Genomic DNA, 10,825 nt, shown 5'->3' on the forward strand with positions numbered 1-10,825 from the left:
TGTGTACGAATTGCAAGAGATGCGCAAAGCCGGCAGCGCGTCGGTTGCACGCGAACTGATGCGGCAACGTGCGACGTGAGAAGAAGGCAACAACGAAATACCGGAATGCGATAAGAAAGTGTATATTGTGTTCAAAACAAACACAATTCTCATGCCGAATGCCCACGTTTGCCGATAAAAATATAAATAAACAATACAATTATATTTTATGATTTTTAGTTCATGCTAGTGCCATCTCTGAATGATACAAGTATGAGATCCGGACTTTTGATTATTAAAATTAATTAAACGTCCAGGACGAATCTCGTCGATTCTCAAATGATGATGATTGCATAAATTGCATAATTGCAGAAATCTTAGTCAAAGTACCTAAGTTTTTATTACGCATAACGTCTTTGATAAAGATGTTTCATATTTACAGAATTCACTGTTGCACAAAATGCAAAATGTGATTGATTCAAGTGAGACTTTATTGAATACCTATCTACTTTAACATAAAATGTGTTTGGTTTAAATTAATTGTCATTAAAAATTGATTTAATATTAAATTAATTATAAAAGACAATAAATTAATTGCAATATCACCTCAGTTTATTTTCATATAGTTTATCACCTTCAATTTTGATATATAAAGATCCCAGCATCCACAAACAATTTACTCATAAATATAATCCAACACAATGAAGATTATCACTGTTATATTGGTAGCTTGCGGTAAGTAAAACACTAAATACACAGTCTTTGGATAGTTTCAATTATTAACTGTGTTTTTAAAATTTGATTGCATGTTTTAAAATATTTCAGTTGTCATGATGCACGCGGATTTAACATACGCTCAATGTGGTGGACCCTGTCCAGTACCTAATTCTCCTGTCTGTGCTGAGAACGCTCAGGGCGAATTTCGTAGATTTCCAAATCAATGCGATTTAAATACTCATAACTGCGAAAATCCTAAGGAACGTAAGTTTTTATTATACAAAGCTTGTTTAATACATGTTTAATTTTTCTATTTTACAGTATTCTTGATCACATCGACCGCAAACTGTGATTAACTCAAATATGTTTGATAACAACAAAGGACTTATTTAGATGTTACCTAATACATAATTGAATAAAACGTGTTTGTTTTAAATTAACTGTTATCCAAAATTAATTATAGTGACAAAAACAACTGCAGAACTAGTTAATAAGTACGAGTATTACTTACTCCAAATTTAAAAATAAAAACACGTTTGCACATGAATTTGCCTAATTAAATATTATTGCGATACAATTAGAAGACATTACCAAAACTTTTTTTTTTTTAATTTGACATAAGGGATGATTTACTTGTATAGCCATGCGCGAGATTTTTTATTTTTTTTGTTTTTAGATTGATTAATGCAAATGTTTTATCTGTTGTCACTGTAACGCACAAAACACAAATTGTACTGCGTAGAATTGTACTATCATAATAAATATGTGCTAACAAACTCACAATAACATCTAATTTTAGTGTGCTTGTAAATACAGAGTCAAATATAAAAAAAAAATATGAGCACCTATTAATTCTGCGCATGTGCAAGTTCAAATTTACTGGAACCAGAAACAATGGAGTAATAATTTAAAATTTGTTATCCGATTACATATCCAATCATAATAAATATCATAATTTTACTAGTAAAATACTTTTATTTTGCGTAAGTTTTAATTAAAATTCAATGACACCTGTATATCATCCATTTTTAACAAAGGGCAATAAGTTAATTGTTTCTTTGAGTTTATTTCCGTGTAGTTTATCACCTTCATTTTTTGATATATAAAGGTCCCAGCATCCACAAACAATTTACTCATACTCGTAAATAAACTCAATCAAAATGAAGCTTATCACTGTAGTATTGATCGCTTGCGGTAGGTAAAACATAAAATAAAAACATAGTCGCTGGGTAGTAACAATTATTAATTGATTTTTTAAAATTAAATTTCATATTTTAAAATTTTGCAGTTGTCCTGACGCAAGCGGATGTATCCTACGCACAATGTAATGGATACTGTTCAATGATACTTAAACCAGTCTGTGGTCAGAACGCTTGGGGTGAAATACGTTCATTCGGAAGTGAATGCGTATTAGACATGCATAACTGCCAATATCCTCATAACAGTAAGTTTTTATTATTCAAAGCATGGTTAATACATATTAAATGTTTCGATTTTACAGAATTCCTCCTTAACCCGGCCGTCATATGTTGAGAAATCAAATATGTTCGATAACAACTTGACAATGGACTTGTTTAGGTATTATCTAGTATCAACTTACATTAGCATAAAACTTGTTTGCTTTAAATTTACTGTTATCAAAAATTAATTATATAAACAACAATAACAACCGATTTTGAAACTGGTTAATGGGAGATACTTATTAACATCATAATTTAATTACTTTAAAATGAGAATAAACAACTACTATTAAATGTTGTTAACTGCTTGTTATTTATGATAATGGTTACCTAATCGTTTGCATAGTTATATAAAGACAAAAATATTCCAAAGTGTCATTTAGTGTCATTGGAAAAGAGGAACGATGAGGTCACTGTCATTACTTTTCGCCTTAGGTATGATATAACTTAAATTGTATGAAATTATTTATTAATTAATTAATTTAATTATATATTTTTATAGTTTTATTTGCAGCAATGCTGAGTTTTGGTGCAGCAGTGTGTCCCACTGCTTGCACTCAACAGTATGATCCAATTTGTGGCCAAAATGACGCTGGGGAGAAGAGATTGTACCGCAATCCATGTTTGATGGCAATGGAGAACTGTCCCATGCCTATGAGCAGAAGTAAGTATATTTTAATTTAATTTTTATAAATTTACTAAATTATAAAATTTATTCTTTTAGAATTCGTGCCATTTAAAAAAGGAAGATGTTAATTCAAACCAACAAAAAAACTACCAATTAACTTGATTGTATTTTATAATAACTCCATGAAGTTATTACTCAAAAAATTGTAATTTTGAGCAAAATTATTTAGAAAAATAAACTGGTTTTACCAATATACCTACCTATGATTAGATAGCAACATATTACAAGTATGCATAAGCAGACAGTTTTATGCGAAAAAAATAAATACATGTCGATAGATATTGTTCAAAATTGTATTTGCAACGTTTAATAATTTTGACGCTTGTGAAAATATGATAAGCAAATTACCAACGTATTGCAAGACACGCCATACCGTTTATCACTTCTATTTTAGTTCAGTTTTTGGGGTAGGCAATTTGTATTCGCATTAGAATAACCTTCATCAAAGGTAAAAAACACTTATCGGTTAACACCTCCACGCCGTTAGCTTATAAAAGCCTGTGTTACACCAAAGCGAATTAGTCAAGTGTAACATTCACTCGCAATTACACACGGCGCAAGTTGTATCAGTTCCTATAACTGAGAAATTCCTCAAATATTTACCATGAAGACTGCTATTGCATTTATGTTCTTAGGTAAGCCAAGAAAAATATAGAATAATCATTTTTCTTAATTATTTATTTATTATTTTTTGCTATAATTTTAAATTAAATTTAAAAAAAGTAAAAATTAAATCCTAAAATGGAATCTGAACTAAATGAGAACGTAAACTAAACAAAAATTAAAAATTACTTCTTTTATTGACAGTTTTTATTGCTCTTATTAATAATGGAAGCACCCGGTGTGATTTTGGATGTGTTCACATAAAAGGCCCTGTTTGTGCAATTGATGTCGATGGTTCTTATCAATATTTTGCCAATGACTGCAAAATGAGTTTGGCGAACTGCAAAAATCATACCAAAGGTATCACTTGAAATAAACTTGAAATTTGTACTTAAATTTAATGCCTTTTATTGTTTGCAGGTTATAAAAAAGTAGATGATTTGGACTTGTGCTCAGACGACTAACATTAACTCTTCATTTAATCCTTAATATTAATTAGTTGTGATATTACGACAGGCGAACGCTTGCACCGCCGGGGCATTCGCCCTGGGAAAGAATTTTGAATTCTAAAACAAAAATATTCACATTTTAATTTAAGAAAAAAACTTCTTCATATTTACAATGTGTAAAGAAAATCGACTTACGCTTGTCCTGCTCACAATTGTAATTAGTCAGGACGCATTCGTTGCCGAAAGTGATGGGCTTGGCAACATCATCACCTCCGCAAACGGGGATGTATGACTCCGGGCAGGGTTTCAAGCATGGTTTGGCTTTCAACGCGGCTTTCGTGGAGCCCTTTGCTGGCGACGCCGATGCGAATGCCAGCAAGCCAACTAAAAGTAATAAAAATTGTTTGTTTTGTACGATATTATTGAAATTATTGTCGGAAAATGTTCCTAATCGGTTTAGTTCACACGTGACATCATAAACTTTATATTATTCATAAGTACTTGTTGTTATCTATTGTTAAACCAAATAAAAGCAATTTGACGTTTGTATATTTATGAGGAGTATTAATTTGCAACGGCACGTTAATTCCGCATTTGCGTCAATCGCAATTCTAGCATGTTTAAACACTGAACACAACATACTTGCGCAAATCAATAGAATACTCTTCATTGTTGGCGAAAATATAACACAAACACAGCAGAAAGAATGGAACTAAAGTGTATCGACAGAGGTCGGTTATATAAACCGAAATCCCCACCTGATGGTGACCGCTAGTTAAAGTCCCTGCTCATCTCGTGTAATTACTGAATTGTGTTGTCATTATATGTCGCTGAGTGAAGCACATAAATCCACATTTAGTTGATTATGACTGCGCGATTCGCCGAAGGAAGTTGTGTAAACACGAACACGAATGTTTGTAAATCATAATGGCGTCTATTATTTAGTACCGGTTGAAGCATCAAGTGTCAATTACTGAATAGCATCAAATATTTTTAAAGATATTTTTAAAATTAGCAAGTATTTGCTTTATGCGCGAATAATTTTTCGGTCAAGTAATTTATGACATGGGAAAAACGTTATATTCAATGTCATTGAACATTTAATAAAGGCAGTCACGAAGATTTTATTATAAAAAGTAGAATTAATGTTTTGCTGATGAAAAAATATAGTTATTATTGAATATATAAACTTTACATTAAATATTTTTAGGTTTATTTATTAGTTGAGCTTTTATCCAATAAATAAGTGCATTCTATGTTCAATTATTCAATTTCTTTCAACGTGTGTCTGTTGCAACCGAGCAAGGTCATTGGCAATTTGAATTTGCGCGTGTTAAACTTGAATTAAACATTTCCACTCTACTACTTTCTGCACAGCGCAATTACATTTATTAACGCAAAATTTTAAAAATTGGTTAAGGTCGCTTTAATAAAATTGGCATTCACTGTCTCCGCACCAGATGTCAACCAGCGATTACTTACCTGTTTAATTACATTAAGTATTGCCAACTTTGTTTATTTGCACGCTAATGACATTATTTACATCTACCAAGTGGATTTTACCTCCAGTGGTCACTTCAACGGTGATCTAAGATAAACATACTTGACGGTCAACTCGCGTGCGCATTTCAATTTTTACGAGTATTAGCAGGCGTGTTAAACGTTTAAGCATTTAGTGCCAGTCGATACATCACTTTGGTCAGTGAGTAGTTGATCGTCGGGATGTATTCGCAGTTGTTTCTATTAGTCTCTCTCGTGGTGAGCGCTTCTTGCGCTGGGTTGAATGAAGAATTTACTTGGACACGGATTAATTATGTATGGCCTACACCATCCAGATCTGGTTTTGGCAGAGGATACAAACCTTATGTGCCTACAACGTATGGCAGTTATGGTCAGGGTGGTGTTGTCATTCATGGGACGGATTTTGCATTTCCTGGTAATGTAAATACCGAACATAGTCAGAATATGAAAACTACTACATCTACTACAACAGCTAGTCCTTCAAGTGGAGATAAAGAGGATTTTAAGGATGTTGATTACGTTTATCGTAAGTAATTTCTTTTAAAAATTAAAATATTATAAATTTATACTTGGATTTTTCTCTTGACTGTGCCCGCTTAGTTTTGAATAAAAAAATAGGCACTTATAAATTTATTTCGGACATTTTTTTTCTATTCTCGAAAGAAAAATTGTTGTTTTCTATAATAAAGAAGTGTTCTAGGTTCTTTGCAATATTATATTGTATTTACTATTGACACAAGTCAACTTTTATTTTTAAAACAAAAGTATTAAATGTGGTTACATCGTTTGAATATTATAATGTTTATCAGTGTTAGATGCAAATAGGTTAATACTGATTAGTAAAAAAGGGAACAAGTTATCAAAGTTTTATTGCTAACGTTTTTTACTTATCAACAAGTATTATATCATACGTCAATTAATTTGCACTTCGATACTAATTTATGACTATTTTTTCATTTTAAAAACTATGATTTTTTAACACTTCTACGAATATTATTTTATATTGAGATGTTAATCACCGTTCTGGTAAACCAATAATAACAATAAAAAAAACAAGTATTTGAGTATTACACAACATACATGTAATTATTGTCTGCTTGCGGCGACCATGAGTAAAGATGTTTAGATAAAAATAATGTTATAAATCAGAAATATTACAAAATCAACTAGTTTCTGATATTACAAAGTAAATATGTTATTAATATTTATAGAAAACAACATTCCAATGGGTGCAAACCGTTGGCAGGATAAATTATTCATAACGGTGCCAAGACGCAGGGGTGGTGTGCCAGCAACCCTCAATTATGTCTCAATGAGTAGTACCAGTAGACATAACGTACCATTAACCCCGTATCCAAACTGGAAGGCGAATCAACTAGATGCACCCGCACATGAGAGATTGGTTTCTATCTATCGAGTTGCAATTGATGCTTGTGATAGATTATGGGCAATAGATACAGGCATAATTGAAATTCCAGGTAATACATAACTACTATAACTATAAATATATTATAACAATATTAAAATTCAATTTGTTTAGGCAATCGCACTGATATTCAACCACATTCAATTGTAATTTACGACTTAAAAACCGACAAATTAATCCACCGTTACACATTGAAAGATTCCGACCTTCGTCCACCCACGATTTTGGCGTTGATTACTGTTGATGTGACTGCTGATACCTGCGACAATGCGTATGCCTACATGCCTGATTTAGCAGGATATGGCTTGATTATTTATAGTCTCAAAGATAATAACTCCTGGAGAGTAAATCACAACTATTTCTACCTGGAACCCTCAGCAGGAGAATTTAATATTGGCGGTCAAAAATTCCAATGGAATGATGGAGTCTTCAGTGTTGCGTTATCTGGGATTAAACAAGATGGCTATCGGGATATGTTCTTTCATTCTATGGCTGGCGTTCACATGTACAAAGTGTCTACGGACGTTTTGAAAAATCAAACGAGGGCTACACGTTCATATCATGAGAATGACTTTATTGTAATGTTCCGTAATTTTAATATAAACTTAAATTAATTGGTTTTTATTTGTAGGACTTGGGACATCGTGGGGATCTTGCTCAAACGTCAGCAACTGATTTGCATAAACCAACCGGAGTGCTTTTTATGAGTTTGGTCAATCAGAATGCTCTTGGATGCTGGAATACAAACAAAGCGTTTACTCCCGATAACTTTGACATTGTTCAGAAAAATGATCAGAAAATGATTTATCCATGTGACTTAAAAGTCTACAAAGACGATGTGATTTTGTTGACGAATAACATGCCAATATTTTTATACAGTAGCTTGAATTATGATGAAGTTAATTTCCGAATTTGGATGAATTCAGTTGACGCAGCTGTCAGTTCAACGAAATGTAGTGCACGGCGAGGTGGAAGGCCTTCTTACGGAAAATATTAATAAATTAATGTATATTGCAGAACAAACAATAAAGAGAAATTGATTTTTTAATAAATAGAGTATTTTTACAAAGTTATAAAATGTTGGTTGTTTACGCAGCGAAAAAGAGAGAGAGAGAGAGAATGATTTCATGATCAAGGTTGTTTACTTGAAATACTTATCTCCATAAAAGTTTAAAGTGGAATTTCAACATGTATGAATAACTTGCTTATTCTCATTTTGATGCATGTCGCGCCATCTGTAGAACATTTATTTTACTAACGTTAATCACTGGCCTGCTGTTGTTAAATAAAATTTAATTCATATTATCCTCAAGATAATAATTAACCACTTCCACATAGCGAGTTGTTTTATTAAGATAAAAAATATTTATAAAAATAAATTCATTCCTCACACTGAGATATATTTTTGTACATCTCTCGTTTGACACATGATAGTTCAGTTCATCAAATGTAAACAAACTTTAAAGTTAAGTTCGATTTGTGCTACACAGCAAGATTTAGGTATTACAACAAGGTACGAGTATCATCGAAGTCCAGTAACACCTACGCAACGCAAAAAACCTATGAAGTGTACTACGGAAAATACGTACATGTTTGCACTTTAACATCGCGTCAAAGTCCTAACCTGCAACGATGAATACAAGGAAAAGGAGTGGTTCCTGGTCGAAAAAGCAGCTAAAGGGCAAAGTGGTGCAAATATACGAATCGTTACTAAAGGGAGAGGAATTGGCCAAGAATAACCCAACGTTTTGGGATGAATTGTTCCTGATCAAGCCGAAATTATGGCACCTGGAAACAGAACTAACACGATTAACACCAGAGCAGCTTACAATTGCCAAAGAAAACATCAATGCTTTATTCATTCAGTGCATTGAATCACTCAGCCATGAGAAGCACATCAGGATTGTGATTGCCATGCAGACACTATGTGTATTGGTACACTCCATCTATAAGAAAACTAGCAGTGAGCCAGGGTTTGATGTAATCAGCTTGTTGATGGGAGTTCAAAATGCAGAGGAAAAGATGCAGAAACTACTTAATCATTGTCAATTCTTTTTGGCTGGTAATTAATAACAATGATAAAATCATCAGATTTTAATATTTGAATCTACTCTTTTTTATTCTAGGTGAATATCCTGACAGTCTAAAAGGTCTCTGCCTAAAACTACTCTTGGTATTTGTCACTGGTACTGAGAATGTTAACCAAAATACTCTCATTGAGTACATCATGATGGCACCTTTGTTTGAAAGTTTAATTCAGTTGCTCTGCGAAGCTACACAGAGACAAACTCATGGTCATGATGTTGTCCTCTTATTAACCTTACTTGTGAATTACAGAAAACATGAGTCTGCAAATCCATACATTGTCAAATTGTCAATTATTGATGACGAATTAGCACTGAATGGTTATGGGCAAGTGATCACTGCATCACTGACAGAATTCTGTAAACAGTTTGTTAATCAACAAGCTGAGACACAAAATTCTTCCTGGTTGTCAACTCTGTCGACGTTTACAACTCGCGTAGGTAGTATGTTTATTTCTGAAGAGGAAGGCATGCGAAATCAGAAGATCAAGGCAAATAATGCTTTATTACTTGCGTTGTACGAAGCGATTCATTTAAATCGTAACTTTATAACGACGTTGGCCCAAATGCAGACTGATACAAGTTCGCCGCCATCGCCGAGCAATACTTTGAATTCAGGGCCAACGCCTGATTTGTCTAGCGTGCCTGTTATTGATGTAAATGCGCAACCATCGAATTTATTGGTCACGTTCTTCCAGTATTGGTAAGTTATCAAAATGTCAAAGGTTTTAAATAGGTAAAAATTAAAATTATTTAATGTGTAGCTCCATTGTGATGCAAGATACAAAGACAGATTCCGGTACTAATACAGTCAAGTTGTGTTTTATCATTTTGAGTTGCATTGCTGAAGATCAGTATGCAAATTCATTGATGCATGATGTAAGTCTTACTTTCAAAGTACAACTGCACAGAATGCCGATGCGACATCAGAAACCTAATACAAAGGCCCCATCACCACAGCCACTTGTTGCTATCTTACTAGGTATAGTATAATATATTTAAACGTTTACCGCTGTAATTTTGATATTTATGTCTAGATTTGCTTGTGGAATTCATCGTCAGCCACAAAATGAAGAAACTGCCTTTAGAGTTATACATGTTAGCAATCGGTATAATCCACAGGCTTTTAGTATACCAAAAACGTTGTCGCGTGCGGATAAATTACAAATGGATTGATTTGTGGGAAAGCCTCACGTCGCTTATTAAGTATCTCATTCAAAATGAAAGCACGCTAACGAAAAAAATGAACATTTTTGATCTTTGTCTACGCATTGTCAATATTTTGAACTTTTTCATTACTTACGGTGATACATTTTTGCCAACGCCTGGCAGCTACGATGAACTTTACTATGAATTGATCCGGAATTCCGATATTTTCACTAATTTAGACGCGATGTGTTTGAGATATGAGACAATGGATAATGAGTTCAAAGAGAACGCACAGAAACTCAACAATAGTTTGATTAATATCCGAGCGATTAGTAAACACTTTGAGCCGAAAATTAAAGAATGGCTTGCGTCGCAACACTTGTCAACTCCGTCCGAGGAACAAATCTTGGATGTAGTAAAAGCTAACTATGGAAGTTTGCTTCTCAAGTTGCATGATTCGTTGGAGCAATACGAGCGCTATTCGGAGAACCCGAACCATTTGAATTTCTTTACGGCGATGGTGACTAGTGTCGTGTGCAATTCAAAACTGGACTCCTCTACCATTGATACCGATGCTATTTTGGAGGAGCTGACTGCACCCGTCTTGTAATTTAGTTTGGACACAGTACTGATTTGTATAGAGATTGGTTTTGAGGTAATAATCTATTTTAACATTGCGAATGTTGCAAAAAAATATTATTCATAATAAAGTTTATTTAACTAATTCATGTTGGGATAATTTAGAATAA

The 10,825-nt window shown here is 33.2% G+C and overlaps 3 protein-coding genes and 3 long non-coding RNA genes across 6 annotated transcripts; 5 read left to right on the top strand and 1 right to left on the bottom strand.

Moving 5' to 3' along the window:
* The first annotated feature begins 1,762 nt into the window (after positions 1-1,762).
* LOC135791142 (uncharacterized) lies at positions 1,763-2,454 on the top strand. Its single transcript, XR_010547936.1, has 3 exons — positions 1,763-1,890; positions 1,985-2,140; positions 2,198-2,454. It is a non-coding gene; the product is annotated as an uncharacterized lncRNA (long non-coding RNA).
* A 214-nt stretch (positions 2,455-2,668) lies between these two features.
* Positions 2,669-3,035, top strand: LOC135791185 (uncharacterized). The gene is made up of 2 exons (XR_010547963.1): positions 2,669-2,820; positions 2,881-3,035. It is a non-coding gene; the product is annotated as an uncharacterized lncRNA (long non-coding RNA).
* Positions 3,036-3,346: 311 nt separating this feature from the next.
* Positions 3,347-4,447, top strand: LOC135791059 (uncharacterized). Its single transcript, XR_010547909.1, has 3 exons — positions 3,347-3,479; positions 3,652-3,807; positions 3,868-4,447. It is a non-coding gene; the product is annotated as an uncharacterized lncRNA (long non-coding RNA).
* On the bottom strand, positions 3,832-4,669 carry LOC135791058 (turripeptide Pal9.2-like). Its single transcript, XM_065301370.1, has 3 exons — positions 4,539-4,669; positions 4,092-4,280; positions 3,832-4,013 (listed from the first exon to the last, which is right to left on the bottom strand). The coding sequence occupies exons 1-3, from the start codon at positions 4,564-4,566 to the stop codon at positions 3,955-3,957; spliced, it is 276 nt and encodes a 91-aa protein (XP_065157442.1). The 5' UTR covers positions 4,567-4,669; the 3' UTR covers positions 3,832-3,954.
* An 805-nt stretch (positions 4,670-5,474) lies between these two features.
* LOC135790841 (L-dopachrome tautomerase yellow-f2-like) lies at positions 5,475-7,895 on the top strand. Its single transcript, XM_065301125.1, has 4 exons — positions 5,475-5,943; positions 6,629-6,895; positions 6,958-7,421; positions 7,475-7,895. Exons 1-4 carry the CDS (start codon positions 5,619-5,621, stop codon positions 7,838-7,840), a joined length of 1,422 nt encoding a protein of 473 aa, XP_065157197.1. The 5' UTR covers positions 5,475-5,618; the 3' UTR covers positions 7,841-7,895.
* Positions 7,896-8,093: 198 nt separating this feature from the next.
* Positions 8,094-10,800, top strand: LOC135790783 (armadillo-like helical domain-containing protein 3). Its single transcript, XM_065301058.1, has 4 exons — positions 8,094-8,905; positions 8,970-9,630; positions 9,692-9,909; positions 9,965-10,800. The coding sequence occupies exons 1-4, from the start codon at positions 8,476-8,478 to the stop codon at positions 10,684-10,686; spliced, it is 2,031 nt and encodes a 676-aa protein (XP_065157130.1). The 5' UTR covers positions 8,094-8,475; the 3' UTR covers positions 10,687-10,800.
* Positions 10,801-10,825: the final 25 nt, after the last annotated feature.

Source organism: Atheta coriaria, unplaced genomic scaffold, assembly GCF_025399875.1.
Source record: "Atheta coriaria isolate IRGN ID8LTWV9N9 unplaced genomic scaffold, Caltech_Dcor_3.1 hic_scaffold_4_pilon, whole genome shotgun sequence".
Classification (NCBI taxonomy): Eukaryota; Metazoa; Arthropoda; class Insecta; order Coleoptera; family Staphylinidae; genus Dalotia; species Dalotia coriaria.

Bases quoted from the DNA above. Each gene is read 5' to 3' on its own strand.
- LOC135791058 (XM_065301370.1), bottom strand. From the start codon at position 4,566: ATGAAGAGTATTCTATTGATTTGCGCAA. The intron at 4,281-4,538 runs GTATGTTGTGTT...TATTACTTTTAG, and splicing joins TATTCTATTGATTTGCGCAA to TTGGCTTGCTGGCATTCGCA. The intron at 4,014-4,091 runs GTAAGTCGATTT...TTTTTGTTTTAG, and splicing joins CAATTGTGAGCAGGACAAGC to AATTCAAAATTCTTTCCCAG.
- LOC135790841 (XM_065301125.1), top strand. From the start codon at position 5,619: ATGTATTCGCAGTTGTTTCTATTAGTCTCTCTCGTGGTGAGCGCTTCT. The intron at 5,944-6,628 runs GTAAGTAATTTC...TAATATTTATAG, and splicing joins GGATGTTGATTACGTTTATC to AAAACAACATTCCAATGGGT. The intron at 7,422-7,474 runs GTAATGTTCCGT...TTTTATTTGTAG, and splicing joins ATCATGAGAATGACTTTATT to GACTTGGGACATCGTGGGGA.
- LOC135790783 (XM_065301058.1), top strand. From the start codon at position 8,476: ATGAATACAAGGAAAAGGAGTGGTTCCTGGTCGAAAAAGCAGCTAAAG. The intron at 8,906-8,969 runs GTAATTAATAAC...TTTTTATTCTAG, and splicing joins TTGTCAATTCTTTTTGGCTG to GTGAATATCCTGACAGTCTA. The intron at 9,910-9,964 runs GTATAGTATAAT...ATTTATGTCTAG, and splicing joins ACTTGTTGCTATCTTACTAG to ATTTGCTTGTGGAATTCATC.